Source organism: Mustela nigripes, chromosome 1 (genome assembly GCF_022355385.1).
Source record: "Mustela nigripes isolate SB6536 chromosome 1, MUSNIG.SB6536, whole genome shotgun sequence".
In the NCBI taxonomy this organism is placed as follows: domain Eukaryota; kingdom Metazoa; phylum Chordata; class Mammalia; order Carnivora; family Mustelidae; genus Mustela; species Mustela nigripes.
The window spans coordinates 232,247,099-232,267,991 of record NC_081557.1 but is presented as its reverse complement, the minus strand read 5'-3'; the positions used below and the strand labels follow the sequence as shown (position 1 = coordinate 232,267,991).

Genomic DNA, 20,893 nt, shown 5'->3' with positions numbered 1-20,893 from the left:
CATCAGTTTCTCTGAGTGCAGGATGTTGAAACTTTCTTGGTCTTATTTCCTAGCCATCTTGTCACCAAGGATAGGCAAGATACTTTGTTCGGTCCTCAAAAAAAAAATCTTAGCAAGTTAACGCTTTTTTCCCCAGATTACATGTGAGAAGATCATTATGTGGGACTTTACAGTTTCCCAAAATAAAACTGAAGTGTGGCTTTTAAAAATATTGGGCTTAGAAGTAAGGTAGATTTGAGGTTCAAATCTTTGTTCTTCCCTTGAACCAGCTAGGGTTTGACTTTAGGCAAGTTGACTCTGATCTTTGGGTTTCTTTACATGTAAAATATGAAAATAAAATACCTAATAAAGCGTGCTGAGTAGATTAAAAGTGATTATATATAATATCTGATTCATAGTTATTCCAGAAATGGCAAGTGTTAATTGTATCAGTGGTGTCCCAGAAATTGCAAGAAGTAGAACCAAGGATTAGGTGAATGCCAAGTGTAAAGAGAGTGCTCATTCTATTACTAGTTGTTTTTTTTTTTTAATACAGTTAATCTAATTATAGCCTCCATTAATAGAAGACAATCATTTATGGAGTAATCAAAAATCAAATTTATAACTTGGGCAGTTTGTGGGAAATTATTATTTTTGTCAAACCTTTCAGAAAATTATTGGAATTAGCCGTGCCTGGGTGGTTCAGGTGGTTAAACATTTGTCTTCAGTTCAGATTATGATGGGGTCCTGGGATCTAACCCCAGTCTGGCTTCTTACATCTCTCTTTTCCTCTGCTCCTACCCCCAGCTCGTGCTCGCTTGCTCTCTCTTACTCAGATAAAATCTTTAAAAAAAAAAATTACTTGAAGAAAAATGGAATTGATAAAGCACAGAAGATTTTGTCTGATTTTACAAAGAATTTTGTTTGCTGATTCATTTACAAATATTTTCTATTAATTATAGGCCACCAGAGAAATTCACGAGATACTTAAGTATTTATTGAATGTCTGTTATGTACTTATCAGTCTGCTGTGTACAAAGGATATATTTGTAAATAAAAGGCAGATTCGCCTTTAAGATGTATGGCTTAGTTGCTCATTTTTGTTGTTTTGTGTGTGTGTGGTTTTGGTAATTGCTATCATCATACTTAGTAGGCTTGCTCCAATAAGCATAGAATTCAGGCTGCATTTTCTCATACTGAGCAGTAAGCACAAATCTATTTCTTTAAACTGGAAACAGAAAAATTTGTTTTTTTGTGGACCTAAGATTATTGATAAGTTCTGGAATGCTGTGGTCATAGCAGGGGAGATCAGGATTAAGGAGGATGTGATATATTTGGTCATTTTACTTTTGATTTTATCACCAATTAAAATATCATGGTTCCTATATGAGTATTATGCTTTTGACATGCACTTTCTTGTTTGTCATTAGCATTCTTACTTCAGCTGAAAATGAACAGCCAGAATGCTGTGCTCTTTGTATTTAGGAAGGGATGAAAGAGTTGGATTGACTTACACATGGCTATGATTCTGAGAAGGCCGCATCAGCATCTTTGTGTTAAAGCTGATGTTCTTGCTATTTCAGTCATGCCATTCTCAGGGTACTGTGAAAAGGTTTGGATTTCCTTTTTTTTCCAAGTATATGTTTCTGCTGTAACATTTTATTAAATGATTGCCCTATTTTGATCTGGAAAAAACCTTCTATGAAGCTTTGATTGTAATTGTAAAAACCAGGTGTTTTTCACTCTATGCTGAAAGTTTGTGATATATTTAAAAATAGGATTGCTTAGAACAAAACATACAGACAAGTATTTATCAAGGAGAAATCTGTAAGATGTCATTAACTTTTTGATTTTAGACTATCGTATCAATAGTTACTATATGATATTGCCACATAATATTTCTGATTGATATTTTCACTAGTGGGTATAAATGACTTAGTATTTTATGATTCTTTTCATCTATTCTCTGTTGAAGGCATATTTTATAAATTCATATGAATTGACTGTGATAGTTTCAGCTCTAAATTGTTCATTGGTATTGATCAGAAATTATAGCATGCTAATCATGTTGGGATAAACAAAGGTTATTACTTACTACTGAACAAAATTAACTTTGCTAGTCCTTTTACAATTAATTACTTGCATATGCAAATAGCTTTCCATAAGCAAACCAGAATGTTACCCGAATTAAAAAGAAGATGGAATAAAAAACTGGTTTCTTTTACAAAAGGGTAGCATTATTTCTGAGATTTTATCTAAAGGATAGTACCTCTGAATTTTTTTTTTTTCAAAAGCTGAGTAACAGATGTCCCTGTACAGATTCATTTATACAATAAATTAAATTTCATCATATGCTTAATGGTGTTCTATGTGTTAAGGTCTCTTATCTGTAGTCCTAGCATTGTTATTGTATAACATAAGATGTGGTTATATTTTTTGTTGCGTACAGATCTATTTTAAAGGATTTTTGAAAATTTATAAAAACTGATTTTTTTTTCCAATTTGATCTGGTTTTATTTTTTGCAGAACGTCCCCTTCACTACACAGAAAATGTGTTAGAACAGGTACTTCGGTGGAGTTCATTATCTGAACCTGGCTCTGCTTATCTCGTGGTGAAGAGATTCTTAACCATTGATACAATTAAACACTATAATGGTAGGTGTTGTGATTTCACATTGCAACTACAATTGCAACTTCAAGTGGCTAAAAGATACTGATCATGGCATAAGTATTATGTAATAATGTAAAAAAAAAAATTGGGAAACTAAATACAGAATCCACTTGATGCAGTATTGGAGGATTGGAAAGAGAATATATAGACAGGAGTCCCAAGTGCCAGATTCAGACTTTCCTGGAAAGTAGCAGTCTGCTAATAGCTAGCTAATTTGACAGTCCCAAGTTAAGGTTTTTATAATGAATGTTTTCTATTTTTAAAAGGACTTTTGTAGTACTTAATGTGTTTTTCTAAGTTTTAAATAGATGGTGATTCTTCTTCCTGAATTGTGTTTCCATTTGAAAGTTCTCTAGGCATTCAAGAAGTGCAAGTTATACAAGCCCTGAGACTGAGTGGTTGTTGTTAATTTCCACTTATTCTGGGGTGATTTGTGGGGAAAAAAAAAAGAAGAAAGTACAAAATGTTACGCTTCCAATAAGTATACTTGCCATCCAGTTAGGAGAAGACATGTACACATGTAAGGTTATATAAGTTAGCTAGGACAAGGGAAACATGCCAGCCAGTCTCTGAACCCTTGTGAACTATCAGAGAACTTTTTTTTCAAACTGATTCTTCTGTTGTCATTAACTGACAGATTAGAGAAAAGATCTTCTGCTGGCGCTCTACATAAACCAACTCCGAAAGCAAAGAATTTAAGTTTTATAAGATAAAATTTACTACAGCTTTTGCAATTGATATTAATAATGACTGTTACTATCTATTTATCACATATCATTAACTGAGCTCTGTACCTAACAAAGCTCATTTCAAGTTTTTTAAAATTTCCAAATGGGGAAAGAGAAGTACACAGAAATGAAGTAATTTGCCCTAGATCATACAGTTACTAAATATTGGATTTGAGAACAGATTGGTCTGTCTTCTAATTTTATATATATGTACAGCTCTTAAATGCTATAAACCTGCTTAGAAGGATTTCAGGCTCTCCAGCTAATAGCCATAGATCAGTAAGCTCTTAACTGGACCACAGCTAATCTGATACATTCCTGATTTCATGGTAATGTCCGAGCACTAGGATAGCAAGCTCCGTTGTGACTCTTAGTAGGATGCTAGTCCTCTGGGAGCACTCCACCCACTGACCTCATCTAATCCCAGTTCCCTTCCTAAAGACCCCACCAGGAGGTAGGGTTTCAGCATATGAATTCTGGGGAACACACACATTCAGTCTGTCACCTGTCCTTTATATCTCAGATGTCTGTCCTGTATCTCGTATACGTACCTGAGAGCATTCTGACAGAAGGCTAGCAGCGTAACAACTTCTGTGTCATTCTCGTCTTTACATCTAAACAGGTATTTTCTTCTTGCTGGAGAAATTTAGCCTTTTAGAAACCATTATCTTATTTTAAATTCTTTTATTATAACTGTATATGTTTTTGACCACATACCCACATCTCTTTGGGATTGCAACAGAAATTTTCTCTACTCCTACAGATGTGACATGATGTAGAGCAGTAGCTCTCAGGTGGGTTCTCTTTTTGTTCCCCTGGGGACATTTGGCAATGTCTGTAGACATTTCTGAATCACAACTAAATGTTTCTGGTGTTTAGTGAGTAAGGACCAGAGAACCATCCTATAAAACATAAGACAGATTTTCACAAAGAATTATTTGGCTCCAAATGTCAGGGGTGCCAATGTTGAGAATTTCCCAGTCAGATAATCTGTGAAATCTGTTCTAGCTCCTAAATTCTCTTATTTCATGTTGACACTGAGATGAAGAAATAGTATCGAGCTTATGAACCAGGACCTGTCCACATTATGAAATATATATAATAGGTTCTCCTGGTTTCTTTTCTTTTAGTAAATCATCTTTTCAGGTACATTTTAATTTTTCTGGTGAGAATTTTTCTTTTCCTTTTCCAAGTATTCTTCTGAAATGTGTCTAATTTACCATGTTACAAAGTACTTGAAACCCATACCTAGACATAGTACCTTAGCTCTTGTTTGAATGGTAGTGGATTGGCCAGATGAATGAAAACAGACAAGAATAAGATCTTAAAAAGGCTGTGATATAAAAGAAAGTTTCGTGCAGGTAGGGGCGGGGGATAACCAATGCAAGAATACTATTAAGTGCCCTTGGTCTTTAATGAAAAAAAACAAGAGCATACACATTGAGCTGGTTGAGAGCAGTCACATCTGAGTAGAATCCTTAAGGTTGCTTAAGGACCCAGAGAAATGGTAGAGTGGGGAGCTGTGCTGGTTCTGTCTGTAACTGGGTCAGAAGATCAGGTGTCATCATGATGCCCACATATTCCTCCGTGTCCTCTTCATGGGGTTGGGAGTGTGTCCTTCTGGTGTGAAAGTATCAGGCTTTTGTAAGGTGTTGACAAAATATCTGTATAAAAACTGAAGATACCAAGCAGTGGAAAGCAGGTTCAAATGATAGGATCAGGGATTTGAAGGAAATATTCTCTAAGGTAAAATGTCAGCAAACTTTCGTGTTGCTCTCCTATCTCCTTCGTTCCTCTGGGGTGGGAGCCATAAAACACATGCTTGTGCGCTGCCCTGTCCCTTCCTCTGGTTTCCAAATGAGTATCCAAATTGTAATTATAGTTTCTCTACTGTAGTTCTTTCTACCAGGAAATTATTTATCTTTGCATGGAAAAAAAAAAAGGTGTTAGAGTAACACCAAAAGCAAATAGATTATTGGACCATTTCATGTTACTAGTTAATGTCTTTTTGGTCAAAGATAGAAGTGCCGATGCAGTAAATATTTTTAGAACTTTATTTTTTATCTTCTAGGCAATAAAATTTTTATAAATGTTTTTTAATTAGAGCTTGATTTATATTCAGATTGTCAAAGCAAAATAATCTTTCATTATGGTTTGCTCTGCATCTGTGTGAATTTAAGATTATCATTTTAAAGCAACTCCGGCCGGTTGTTTATTTTTTTAAATCAATTTCTTAGGTCGTGAATTGTTTTCCCTGTAATTGTATCTTGCAGTAACCTGGAATTTATAAATACTTCTTTTGGTGTATATTTGGTGATAGATTTTAGGTTGGTTAGATATTCCGTCTACTTTGTCTCTGTCTTGGCAAATGTCTCCTAAATCAATCACAGTGACCACCTACTCCAGAGTCATTGCTCCGTTCATTACATCCACTGCTCCTTAAAATTGGGATCTAAAAGGAAAGGAATGAAAGTAAATCAGATGTGATTTTTCTGTCCGTTTGTTAGCAGAAAAACTGAAATCAGCTCAGAAATACATTGCTCTTCATGACAGAAAAGAAATAATGTGAAGAGTTTTTCTTTCTTAACATTTTCTTACTTTAACCTGGGGAGCAAGTGGAAATTAGCAGAATTTGAAACAAGGGTAGTTGGTTGCAACCACACTTTTTTCTAGTAACAAATAGCTAATGTTTTAACATTTTGTTAAGATAAAAAGTAGTACTATCTGTGTTTTTCCATACTTAATGTCTAGTTGCCACAGATGTTACTATCTGCCTACCTGACCCTATCTCTATTCCTGTGTGTATGTGTATGTGTCTGTATATATACATGACTTGCACTTCATTAATTGAATTTTTCTGATTTATATGGCATATAGTTTTTTTATATTACATTTTCAACACCTCCTTGCTAAGTCAAAAATTTTATCAAATAAGTTTAAAGGCTTAGGGTAGTGTAGGGGTTTTCATTCCCTTAATTTTCTCATTTTATCTGAACAATTTAAAATGTTGGCATCACAAATAGGAGTGGATTTTAAAATCATCCAACACTTAATTTCTGCTCATTCATTTAAGGTAATGAAGTAGCATACTTTACTTTTATAAAAGTATATGAGAGTAAATAAATTTTCTGTTGCCTCTACTTAGAAATCAATTTTGTGTTCTTCAAAAGCAGCATTTTATTTCTTAGAAACATTTTATGCCATTGCCATTATTGTAATGAGGAGTTAACTGACTTGAAAAGGAAGATAATAGTCCTCAAATTTCCTTTCTACCCCATGGATTATGATTGAGACTTTACGATAGGGAGAATAAAACTTCATTTAATTTGCCATTTAGACTTTGTCATAACTAATCTCACTAGACTGTCTTTTGTTATCATTATCTCTTGTATTGAGTTAAGCTTCAGCATCTCTATCATAGGTAAACCATAAATGAATACTTTCTGTAAGGCTCCAGAATAAATAATTTTATTGCTTTGCTGAGACTTGCTAAAGTCTTATTTTAAGCATTAAAGATCTTTAAAATTACCCAGATAGAATGTGAGACATAGAATCAAGTTTTAATGATCTCAATGGGGAAGAAATACTTTTAAGATATAAGATGTAACTCAAATGCAGATCCCTATGGGTTTCTAAATTTAGATTGCTGCATATGACAGATGCTTTGGAATTAAATTTGCATTAGAATAGAATAGTTCAAAATGCAACTGCTTCTGGCAAATACAGATCTGGAAAGCTACACCATTCACTATGAACTGACTTAGGAAAATAAAAGAAAATTCCAGCGAAAATAGTACAAGTCCATAAATCATAGTCTAGCTGAAATGATTCGCTTTCCATTCCCCATCAAATCTTTTTAAGTCCAAATGTGTATAAACGTTGAAGGTAAGCCTTGTCCACGTCAAATGGAAGTATCCTCTTGGAAATTGATGAGTCTTTGATATTCACTATGAAGCATTAATGTTCTGACTTCTTTTAATATTGTAATTCTGTAGTGAGAAAACCAACTGGTAAGTTTCTATTAGGAATCTACCAGGCATCTACTGTGGAAAATTTGAAGGATTGTTAAGCATTATCTTTCCGTACAATGGACAGAAAATCTAAATATGTATGAAGTCTGTTTAAATTCTATTTAAATTCTAAGGCTAGGGCGCCTGTGTGGCTCAGTGGGTTAAACTGCTGCCTTTGGCTCAGGTCATGCTCAGGGTCCTGGGATCGAGTCCCGCATCGGGCTCTCTGCTCAGCAATGAGCCTACTCCCCACTCCGTCTGCATCTCTGTCTACTTGTGATCTCTGTCTGTCAAATAAACAAATAAATCTTTAATAAATAAATAAATAAATAAATAAATCGATTAATTAATTAATTCTAAGGCTACAAACACAGCATGCGGTACATGACTGCTAAGGGCCAAGAAGGGTATGGAGAGCTTTCAGGCACAGACAAGTGGTTCATTTAGTTGACTACTGATATCTCTTCCAACACCGATGTCTCCCATTTAACAAAATATCATTTCTTGTTTAGTTTTTCATATATGAGTTATCCTCTATAACAGGACAATGTCTTATTCTTTCACTCACTCAAAGTACACATTGAGTAAACTTTTTAAACTATAAATGAACAAAACACTTTGTTATGACCAAGTACTGACTGAATTGCCCAGCAGGGCCATCTCAGCTTTTATCTGGATGGTTAGCGAAAGCTTTCCAGAGGAAATTAGCATCATGGTATTATTGAGAAAGCAGGATATAGTCCTCTGTTTCCTGGGTTTGAATGCTTTGTGAGAGATTAGGATAGGGAGTATAGAAGGGGTTGCTGGTGGTATGACATAGGGGTGCGGTCACTGAATTCTGTTGTGGATGTCTTAAATTTTAGTTGTCAGGTGCCCAAGGGTATATTGTCTAGAAGGGATCTAAATACCCATCACTACAGACCACATTATTTGGAACATGGTTTTAGTCTTTGGAGACTATAACATCGTGCAGTTGTAGTGTGAAAGTAAAATCATTAGAGTACTGAGCCTGGAATTACCAGCATTAAGGCACGGGTGTATCAAAAGAGGCCCTTTGTGTGAAGGAACCTTCAGAAATGTTGCCAGAAAAGGACAGAGCAATGCCATGGAATCATCAAAGGAGTAAGTTTTAGGAAAAATTGTGTTTAACAAGGTAAAACAGTACACAAAGCCAGGAAAGATACTGGAAAATGTCCTGTTACTGTGGTAATGATGGAGATGGTGGTGGTGATCATGATAATAATGGCCATTACTTGGAAGTATCTCATTATGGAAAATAAAATTCTATGGTACATGTTAAGAGACTTGAATTGTAATTATAGGGCATTTGCTTCCTAACCTTGTCACAAAACTTTGTGAGCCACAGTGTTCTCATTTACAAAATGAAATCGTATTACCTGTACTTCCTACTTTAGAAAGTTGTATGGGGGATGTCTAGCAAGCTCAGTCAATAGAGCATGCAACTCTTGATCTCAAGGTTATAAGTTCAAGCCTGACACTGGGTGTAGAAATTACTTAAAAAAAAAAAAAAAAAGAAAAGAAAACAAAAACCTCAGAAAATTTACATGAGAATCAAATGCAATTAGATATTTGAACACTTTGGAAAGCCTAAAGTGTTACCTATGTGTTTATTAAGAACATGCTAAAAACAACATCGTGATTTAATATAAAAGAATACATCATTTACTATGCTAATTTTTTTAAAGTTTATTATAATTCAGTGTAACAGTAAATGCAGAATAGAAAAGTAGTTTCTACTTTCTGTAACTTGCACTGTCAGTTATACGACATGGAATTTCTGGCACTTTTCTAGTCAGTCCTTCAATAATAATTATGCTTATAATTTTATTATTTACGGAGACTCTAATTGTAGAAGAATGTCACCGGGTACTAGTTCTATTAAGCATTGCTTCTTCAGTACAAGTAGCATAAAGGAAAATAGACTGGGAATGAGTCAGGGGACATATTTGGCTTTTTCTAAGACATAGATTACTTTCCAGCAGCTAATACCAGTTTGGTTTCTACTCAGTTGCAGAACTAGATTTTACTGAAATGCATTTTGACCGAATGTCATGCAGCGAGAACAATGTATCTGAAATTCTGCTTTCTCTACATCATAAAAAATGCACATGTTCTTTGTCACACGGTTATTTGTCTTTCCAGCCTGGCTTATTTTCCTTAGCATAATATCCTCTAGGTCCTTCAGACAAAACAAAACAAAACAACGAATAAATAAACAGTAGAATCAGACCTATAAATACAGAGAACTGGTGGTTGCCAGAGGGAAGGGGGTGGAATGGGGGAATTGAGCAAAATGGTAAAGTGAGTGGGAAGTACAGGCTTCCAGTTAGAGAATGAATAATCACGGGATTAAAAGGCACAGCATGCGGTGGGGGCACCTAGGTGGTGCAGTCAGTTAGGTATCCGACTTTGGTTTCTGCTCAGGTCATGACATCAAGCCCTGAGTCAGGCTCTGTGCTCAGCATGGGGTCTGCTCAGAATTCTCTCTCCCTCTCCCTCATGCTCATGCTCTCTCTCTCTCTCTCAAATAAATGGTTTTGTTTTGTTTTGTTTTGTTTGTTTGTTTGTTTTTAAGGCATAGCATAGGGAATAGTCAGTATTATCATAATAGTGTTGTAATGGGACAGATAGTAACTATACTTTGGGGGACATAGCATAAACTTGTCAAATCACTGAATCATATACCTGAAACTAATGTAACATTGTGTGTCAACTGTACTCAAAAAAGAAAAAAAGAAATATACAACCTCTATATAATCGATGTCAAAGAAAAATGTGCCTAATTTTTAATTTGTAGGAGATTTTTAGCTATTAGGTAACAAATATTGCCAGTATCACGTGGTCGTGGCACGTTTTCAAGAGGATGTCTCTCCCGGAAACTGCCCATTTGCCTCCGTTACAGTTCACGGGCAGAGATGGAATAAGGAATTTTTTCAGGTAATGTGTAGCCTTGAAGAAATAATCTTTGCCAGCAAAAGAAGGGGAACACATAGAGACCATGAAATATAGAAAAAAATGGAACTTTTAAAAGTCCTGTTGTCTTGTTCAGAACATGTATAAGAAATATGACATAACAGTACATTTTAGTTACTACGCATTTACTCTGTGCCAGATGGTGGGTTGAATACTTTGCATTCACCATCTCGTTTATTCTTCCTAGTTAGTCTACTAGTACTTAACTAGGCCTTTACAGATGGAGAAATTAGGATATGTAGACATTACATCACTCCCTCAAGGCGACCTGCTTGTAGGTGGTGGAACAGGCATTTGAATCAAGATGTCTCCAAATCCAGGCCATATATTCTGTCATAACCCACCTAGTATCCTGAAATCAGGTATAAGTCAGATTTCAGTTTTTCAAACTCTTAAAAATTCAGTCTCTAAATCCTCAGGACTTTGAAAGTATAGTTCTTTTTTTTTTTTTTTTAAAGATTTTATTTATTTATTTGACAGAGAGAATTCACAAGTAGATGGAGAGGCAGGCAGAGAGAGAGAGAAGGAAGCAGGCTCCCTGCTGAGCAGAGAGCCCGATGCGGGACTCGATCCCAGGACCGTGAGATCATGACCTGAGCCGAAGGCAGCGGCTTAACCCACTGAGCCACCCAGGTGCCCTGAAAGTATAGTTCTTTCTGGTTTTGCTTTCTGTAGTCTTCATAGTACAGAGGAAAATGATGTGTGTCATCTGTTAAATTCTACTTCCCCTGTCCCCAGCACTGTTCTAAGTACTTTATATACTAAATCCATGGGGTATTGTAGGTGTCCCCATTTTGCCGTTGAAAAAACTAAGATTCAGAGATTATTGCCTGAGATTGGGTGTAGGATGTGGTTGTCATTAAAATTCAGTTGTAAAGTGTGCTCTCAGTCACTGTGCTATGTCAGCTCTCCCATAGGTTGGGGAGGAAAATCCAAGGTACACACTGTTTTAAAAAGCAAATATGAAATTATCATGTACTTGAAAGCAAAGTATTAAGCAAATATAGTTTATGCATTCAGGAACTAAGTTCTATCTTAAAGTTAAGAGACATAAATAACAAGTATGGACTAGAATAGTTAGAAGAAAAATCTCTAAGTTGGGAGTAGTGGGATAGAATTTATATAGAAGCAAGAGAATGGAATTTCACTTAAATTTATTAAGGTGATAAACTTAAGTCATGCATGGAGATGAGGATTAGTTTTCCAAACAGTATATTATGATCGATTGAATTTTAAATATATTTTAATTTAATATTTTATAGAGATGAGTAGGAGAAGTTCAGTTTAGCCTTTTAAATGTCAGGGAAAAGGTAGAAGAAAGTTAGTCTTTGAAGGGAGTTGGGGGGAGGGGATTAACCTGTTGGAACAGCATTTGCGTAACACCAATCTGGAGTCATTTGCTGGACCCATTAGAAAAGAGGATGGTGTTACAGAATCCTGGAATCTCCAGGTAGTCAGTAGGAAAGGCAGGGGTTAGAAGATAACATTGGGAATGAAATAGAATTGAGCCCCAAAGAGAAATTCTCAAAGAACAATGGCTGACTTGCCCACTGCCTGCCATGGAGGATAAAAAAAGAACATATATTTTAGTACTACCATATCTGGATTTATGTTTCTCCCTCCTGTCTCTCTCTCTCTGCCTCTCCTTACCAGGAAATTTCTACCTCCTCTACACATCAGTTCTTTTATTGGGATTAGGGACCACTAGATAGGAATTGTTCTTTTTGTATAAAAACTTGAGGATTTCAGGTGATTTGGAAAAATTTCTTTCTGTTGTTTTTATTGCCCCAGTAATATGATAATCTATTCTGTTTAAATAAATTTGGCCATTCTGTTTTGTTTCATGCCTGTGACTTTTAAGGGCTTTTCTAATTAATAATAACATTAGAGCACAAGTGAGAATACTATTTTTTTTTCTTGACTCCACTGTTAACTCTAAAGACATTTTAAGTCCAATTGTGCCTTCCTTGTCCTATCAATCAACAAGACAGGAAGAGGGATTTGTGATTTTCTAGAGAAAACAGTATGTTGGAAATTTATTGGAATAGAAGACAAAAAGGTAGTAAAGGAAATTCTACCCATTAGATTATATCCCAGAAACTTCCTCTGAAGGAATTAAGTTCTTGGGGAGTGCATTAAATCTTCAAATTTGTGACATTTGGAGAAAAATAAGATGATTTTCCCAAGTTACTTAAAGGCTTCTTTTAGTACACTAATCATGTGCTATGCAGGTTTCTTTTTCAATTAAAAGCAAAATTACAGAGTATGTCCTGTGTTTTCTTTCCTTTTCTTCTTTTTTACATTCTTAGTACATAGAAGTATTCCATGCTTATTAACTTACACCATGCTGAGGACTGAGGTCATGGATGATATAACATGTGAAATCATTCTTTTTGATTGGGTCAGAGGGATTTAATGTATATTGAATGACCATAGGAAAGGGTGTAGCCAGGAGGACTGCTTACATGGCATTCAAAATACTAGTTCTCTGAAGTTTGGATCCTTAAAAAAAAAATCTAGGACGATCACTGTGCTGGGAAGGACTATGAAGAGAGCAAGACTTCATGGAGTTGAGAAGCCCAAAGCATAGCAGGGAGACGGGAGTTCTGAGATTCTCAAGAACGATGAAGCAGGAATTTGAACTCCAGCTAAGAAGAGATGTGCAGGGCCAAAAGCTTATATTCTAAGTTAGAGTCGAATTCAAACCTGGACAGGGTCTGGATAGTAGGCGCAGCAAACACAGTAGCATGAACTTTTACTGAACCAGATTCCTGTAGGGCAGAGAACCTTAGTAAGCTTCCTGCCTGGGGTGAAGGGGAGGGATTGAAAATATAAGAATGAAGTACCCCACAGTTGAGGGAGCAAGCAGTACTGGAAAAGTTTGAAAAAGTGAATTATTAGAAGCCATTTAATTCATAACTTTGATTTTGTTACACGCTGAGTCATACACGATGTCCCCCAAAGTATGTAGCTTCATTTTGTCTTTTAAGTAGTGGGTAATTTTTCTACATGTTTTAACATTTTGAGATCAAATAGAAATTTAGTTGTGAGAGCTGTTGAAACATCTTTAACATCCTTGATAGTTACAGAACTTCATATTTCAAAGTTCTTTTCATTCTTCCCTCCTCCTTCACAAATACTTCTCTCAAAGCCTTCCTCCTGAGTCTCTTAATAATGTATGCTGCAAGTTAGTTAATAGACTCAATTATGTAATAATTAAAATAAATATTACCAAGTATGATCCCAAATGCAGCTAAAATACTTGTTTTCCTAAGCCTATTTTCTCTTTGACTTACAAATGGTTTACTTAGGCGTTGGACATATGAATATTGGTAAAATTTGAAAAGTTTATTAATTTGGACAAAAATCTAAATGAAAAAGTATCATTAAAAGGTGTGAATGGAATTTGTCTTAAGCATTATGTAATATCTGCATCTCACAACTTGATTTTAATTTAAACTTTAAAAAATGATTTACCGGGACGCCTGGGTGGCTCAGTTGGTTGGACGACTGCCTTCGGCTCAGGTCATGATCCTGGATTCCTGGGATCGAGTCCCGCATCGGGCTCCCAGCTCCACGGGGAGTCTGCTTCTCCCTCTGACCTTCTCCTCGCTCATGCTCTCTCTCGCTGTCTCTCTCTCAAATAAATAAATAAAATATTAAAAAAAAAAAAATGATTTACCTGTTTCTAAACCAGCTGTGTTATAATCGCCTTTGTCCACTTCCCTGTTCCACAGCAGCTGACTCACTAATCCTACTGAATGTTTTTTGAATTATTCACTTCTGTCAGCAAATGTAGCTTTGCTTGTCAGACGTATTTAACTCATTGTCTCCAAGATTGTCTATTACTAGAACTGAGTATATACCAGACCCTCAGTACTTTATGAAGAAATGAATGTTTTGATGTAATATGAATTTCACTGAATAGTTTTATGTTTATTTTTTCTTGACCTTCCAGTTGTATTAAAATAATCTTCTCTCTTTTCATTGGAAAAGTTATTTTTAATTTAAATAGAAGTTATTTAGCTGTAAAATATCATTTGAAATATTTTTCTGTGGGATTGAATATTGAATAATAATTGTTTGAGAAGACAGATTTTAGCAGTGTTTTTCAGAAATTAAAGTTGTATACTACCAATAAAGAAGCAATTTTAGTATGACAGTGTGATTAAAAGAGTGTTATCTATGGCTAGTACATGTATTGTGAAGACTATTGGGGTTTGCTAATTACATTTGTTTGCACATCTGTGCTTAGCATCAGAGATATGATTATTCCTGGGAATTTTTGCTTCCAGGTATCCATGCCATGCTCATATTTGAGTATAATTATGAGGAACTTTTTCTATTTTTTTGAACTTTCATTTCCTTATGCTGATTATAATTCTGAACCTCTTTGTATTATTTGTCATATAAGTACAGGTTTTCCTCAAACAAAGGAAATGTTAAAGACTAAGAGTTCTTTCTAAAACCACTCAAGTTATTTTATAAATTTCAGAAATAGTGCATGAGTATTTTGTATTCACATTGTTTTAAATTTCAGAAACCGTGCATGAGTATTTAAGAATTAATACTGACTTGCAGAAAAATGTTAAAGGTCCTGGTCTGATATAGTGTCCCACCCTACATCTTTCTGTGGTCCTTATCTACTATGAGGCCCACAGTCATCTGCAGGAGAGGTGTTATGACTCTTATTTTCCAGGATCCAGCAGATACTGATGTTTCCAATATTCAGCAGATATTGACATCTTAATAACCGTGTCATAGCTGTTTGACTTAGAGTTCCTTTTTTTCCCTCCCATTGTTCTTCAGTTCCCAAGTAGGCAGTTGAATATTGTCTAGATTTTAAGGAGAAAGCTTTAGACTGGAGCTGTATTGATAAGTTTATACAAGTACACATTTGGTGTTCTTTTTCTCTTTTTAAGATTTTATTTATTTATTTGTGATAGAGCGAGAGAGAAAGAGAGAGAACACAAAGAGGGAGAGCAGCAGGCAGAGGCAGACGCGGGCTCTCGGCTGAGCAGGAGCCTGATGTGGGACTAGATCGTAGGACTCCGGGATCATGGCCTGAGCTGAAGGCAGACGCTTAACCGACTGACCACCCGGGTGTCCCCAAATTTGGTGTTCTTACCAGAAAGTATTTTTATAGAATTGGTTGAGTGTTTCTAAATGTGGGGCGTGGCAGTATTGCACAGGAAATGTAGTTGTTGATAAATGCTCTACCTTAGCAGTTTTGCCCTTTTTATCCTTACCTGGTTCAGATGTATAGGATTTTATTTAATGCCCCAAGAATTCCTGGGTTCCTGAATCAGAATTCTGGGAGAGGCTTCCATTTTTACCTCTGTATTTGCATTGTTCTTTCGAGAGCAGTTCAAGAGAAATATAATAAAGCCAATTACGTAATTTTAAATTATCTAGTAGCCCCATTAAAAGATCTAAAATGGATAAAATTAATTTTAGTAATATAAACTCATTATTTAAAATATAATTTGATCCTGTAATCAACCTTACAAACTTATGATTTTTTACCTTTTTTTGGTATAACATCTTTGAAATATGGCATATATTTCATACTAATAACACACCTCAATTGAGATTAAGCACACTTCAAGGGCTCATTAGCCAGTAGCCAATTGGACAGTATAGGCAGAGCTTATAAGTAGATACGAATATCCTGACACATGGTGCTCCCAGAAATTAACCATCAGCTTCTTACTGATAAGAAACAAGTTCTGATTTTATATTATCAAAATAAAAAATAGAAATGTTTTATATTATATTCCAAATAAATGAAAATGTGCTTAACTTACAAAAGCAATGTTGTACCTTACAGAGAGGAGGGCCCTGGAAAGTATCAAAGAAGGAATGTTGAAAATTAAAGAAGAACCATCTAAAATACTGTCTGGAAATAAGTTTCAAGACCGGTATTTTGTTTTACGAGATGGGTATCTCTTTCTCTACAAGGATTCAAAGGTAGTTGTATATTTAGTACTTGAACATGTATGCATGTTTGTGTAGGTATTAACATTCTCATTTCATACCCCTGTCCATCCTCTCTTGGCAGTCAAGCCCTGTAGTAAACAGAACACACCGTCAGCTAATTTCTTACAGCCTCTGAAGGTTACATTAATGCACTAAGTAATACAGTGAAGAACTTCATGTGGCCTTTCTGAGCACTTCTCATTTTTTAGTGCAGAGAAGTCCTTAAAGGTCTAATATGTGTTACATAAACTAGCATTTAATTCAGCATCTTCATCAATAAAATTAAAAGCTATCAGAAAAGATGAAATCTTACCATTTGTGTGGATGGAACTGGGGGTATTACGTTGAGTGAAATATAAGTCAATCAGAGAAAGACAATTATCATATGGTTTCACTTATACATGGAATATAAGAAACAGCACAGAAGATCATAGGGGAAGGGAGGAAAACTGGGAAGAAGTCAGGAAGACTTCAGGAAGACTATAGTTAAAAGAGGCTCTTAACTATAGGAAACAAACTGAGAAGTCAGGAAGATTATAGTTAAGAAGTCAGGAAGGCTATAGTTAAGAGAGGCTCTTAACTATATAGGAAACAAACTGAGGGTTGCAGAAGGGGAGGTGGGTAGGGGGATGGGGTGACTGGATAATTGGCTTTAAGGAAGGCACATGACATGATGAGCACTAGATGTTACATGCAACTGATGAATTACTGAATTCTGTATCTGAAACTAATGATGTACTCTATATTGGATGATTGAATTTAAATTAATAAAAAAGAGAATGTTATGCCCTGAGGCAAAAATGGCTTGACCTTAGCTAATGGAAATTAATTAAATGTGGAATAAAAAGGCAAAAATCAAATAATAAAATAAAATTTATTAATGTATTTCCTATATGGTTGAATGAATTGACTCATATAATATCGTATTTATCAACAGAATCTTACTGATATATCCCTGTAAGTTTGAATTTTCAAAAGCTTTTGTTAAGGAGTTGTGGAATGGAGAGGAGATAGAGAAAGAGGAAATAGATAAATTTATGGAATTGTAAGAATATTGATCAGTAGTGAAAATGTCTAATCCACCAGATTGGTTGTGTGAATAATAACTTAAGCTCTCAACCTCAATTTCTTGAATCTGTAATATGATGATGGTAGTATGAATCCTGAATGCCACATTGTTTTATTGCTTAGTTAAGAATATACATTCTTTTAAGTCATGAAACATTACATATAATAACATAATGCATGTAATATGAAACAATATATAGTCATAGCTTATATATTGGTAATAGCAGCATGCTCATCAAGACTTCGTGAAGAATATCAATGGGCAAGTCCCAAACAGAGAAAAATATATTCACAGTATATATATCTGAGAAAGGACTCATATCTAGAATATGAAGAACAAATCAACAATAAAAAAACAACACAATGAAAATTGGGTTGCAGTCCTGAACTGACACTACATGAAAGAAGATGAAGGAATAACCAATAAAGCATTGAACTAAAGACAGTCGACCTAATAGTCCCCAGGGGCATGCAGATTGAAACCACACAATATTATTTTATACCCACTGGTATGACTAAGGATCTTGATTAACTAAAATCATCCTAAATTGCTAGTGTAAGTATAAGATCACACAATCACTGTGTAGAACTGTTTGGTAGTTTTAAAAAATAAAGTTATTCATACGTCTACCGCATGATCCAGGAATTGGTTCCTAGTATTCTGTCCACAAAGCACTTGTTCCAGAATGTTCATAAGCAGCTTTACTCATAAAAGCTAAAATCTGGAAACATTCCAAATGATTCATCATCAATAAAAGAATGATATATTCATATACTAGAATATGACTGGGCAGTAAAAATGAATACTAATGAATATGGATGAACATGGATGAATCTTTGAGTCCTTGTTGAGCAAAAGCAGCTTGATGCAAAGTAGCATCATATGAGTTTGTCCATAAGAAATCTAGGAACAGGCAAAATCATTTATGATGAAAGAAGTCAGTACGTGTCTGCCTGGGGTGTGGAGAAAGGTTGCTGCAGAAGCAGGATAGTGGAGTCAGTAGGAATCTTTCTAGGATGAGAGAAATAAATGTTCTCTCTCCAGTTCTGGGTGGTGATTACAAGGGTGTAAGCAGTAACCTCTCTACTTCCTTGAATCTCAAATAACACCTACATAGTAATTTAAACGTAGAATGACAGCAGGATTTAAAGACACACAGGATCTGTGTGGTGCTTTGCTGTGATCTCTTGTGGAGATGTACAAACACAGACGAGACTAGTTATGTCTGTGAATACGTTACGAAGAATGGATTCATAGGCAACTTTCCAAAGCTCTGTGCTCTCATTTTGTTATGGCTTCTGTTGAGCTTCTCACATGCTTTGACCGCCTTCCCTGTATGTTCTATCGGCAGAGAGACCTCCATGTGGGCATAAATAAATCTGAGTAGCATTCTTCCTTTGATTAGGACAGTGGACTGTCCAGGCAGGGGGGCTAACAAAACAGCACTGACTCCTGCAGCCCTCATCTATGCAAGGAGCTATAGTAAGTACTGTACTCAGACTCTCACCTTATTATTCCATCTGAAGGACCTAGCAGGGAGTCTGTGTGCATATCAAATGGCTATTATTTATTATCACCCTGCAGTTTTTCTAGTAGACGAAGAGTGGAGTTTGCAGAAGTGAGGCACAGAAGAATTTGGGCCTATGTGAACTGAACACATCAGATTTTAAGGTTCATGAACTTTAGATTTGTGTTCATGAAAGTAAATTCAGGACGTCACAGCTGATTACTCCAGCCATCTAGAACTGAATCTGATTGAATTTTCTTTGGTTTTCTTCAGTGGGTCACGCACTTTGATATTTGTTGGACAGATTTCCTTAATCCTTGCCCTTTTATATACATAATATGTTGGTTAAAGGGTCACTTTTGTAGTTGGTTATCTGCTTAGGGTATTTAAAAATGAACCTGAACTTTTTGGTCTCAATGTGGAACCAAGACTTATATTGTGTAGCAACAGAAGGTTGTTAGAAACAAAAAACTAGTAGTCGGTAGTTAGTAATAGCAGTGCTGCCGTTATGGCAGCAACCAGCATTCAGGCAGTTGCTCTATAAAAAGTAGAGTTCTATACATTTCACTGGTATTATCTCATTTTATCTTTATCATAACCCTGTGAAATTAGTACTATAATTATTCCCACTTTACAGATGAAGAAAGGAGCTTATCAAGATATTCTATAACTTGCCCAAGATCCCACAGCCAGTAAGCAACAGAGTGTTCATTCCCAGGTATTAGACTCCAAAGGCTCCATGCAGTAATTTATTAAATAAATAGTAATTTTGCATTATTTTAAGTTAGGGAATAAGTTTTTTTGTTTTGTTTTGTTTTGTTTTTTGTTTTGTTTTGTTTTTATTTAGGAAGTACCAAAGTACCAAAGATTCCCAAAGATGACAATCTATACAATTCATATTTTTATAGTGTTTTCCCCCAAGCTGATATAAATTTAAAAATCTGCCCCAGGAAGCTTATTCATGGACAAGTGATTTTTTTTTTTTTTTCAGATGGATTGATTTTGTGACAGGGAGAATCTCATACCCTTTTACAGAATATGTTTTAGGAATTTATATGTTTTTGAAAGGTTGAGTCTACTCAGTCTAAGATAATTCATACAGTGACAGTAACAAGTTTGTCTTAAAGAGTGTTTTTTTTTGTTTTGTTTTTTGACATTTAAAATACTTCCTTTTCCCAGCTTTATTGAGGTGTAATTGACAAAAAAAATGTATATATTTACATTGTACAAGGTGATGTTTTGATACATTCATTACACATTGAGAAATTATCACTGCAGTCAAACTAACTAACATATCCATTACCTCACAGAGTTATCTGTTGGCGCTCTGTGTGTGTGTTGGGGGTGGTGGTAACATTTAGAATATACTCTCTTAGCGAATTTCAGGTATGCGGTACAATATTAACTATAGTCATCATGCTGTACCTTAGCTCTCTAGGACATTCATTCAGCATAACTGAAATTTTATATGCTTTGACCAGCATCTCTCCATTTCCCCTGACCCCAACCCCTGACAACAACCATTCTGCTTTCTGCTATGATTTCAACTTTTTTAGATTCCATATGTAAGTGAGATACACTATTTGTCAGACAGTGCTTTTTAGGGACACTGCACCCATTTTGTTTTTATAACAGTGAGCTCATGTTATGGCCTTATAATTATTGTGCTTAAAAGTTGTATTTGTACATCTGTCAGAATAAATTAATGCAACTGATACTTTAATTTGCATATTCAGGCAAGTAGAGGAGATTCGACTTACGGTTTTCCTTCAACTACCATTATTTTCAACACATGATTTTATACAGCTGTTTTGTTTTTCATGTTGCTGCTCTGTCCCTTTTAATATTGATGGTAGAGTCATTGACAATGTTAACATTTCCAATTATTTTACAGTAACTAAGCAATAGTGAAAATCTCCTAACTTATTTGAATAAACATTTGGCTCTGGTTTTGAC

General features: G+C 35.3%; 1 protein-coding gene across 3 annotated transcripts in view; it reads left to right on the top strand.

Annotated features, from left to right (window-relative positions):
* Positions 1–20,893, top strand: part of ARAP2 (ArfGAP with RhoGAP domain, ankyrin repeat and PH domain 2) — a 188,265-nt gene that overhangs the window by 140,364 nt on the left and 27,008 nt on the right. For all 3 annotated transcript variants that reach the window (XM_059382216.1, XM_059382226.1, XM_059382208.1), the window contains 2 exons: positions 2,506–2,634; positions 16,213–16,352. In XM_059382216.1, the coding sequence (XP_059238199.1) occupies positions 2,506–2,634; positions 16,213–16,352 (269 nt within the window). The remainder of the gene's footprint in view (positions 1–2,505; positions 2,635–16,212; positions 16,353–20,893) is intronic.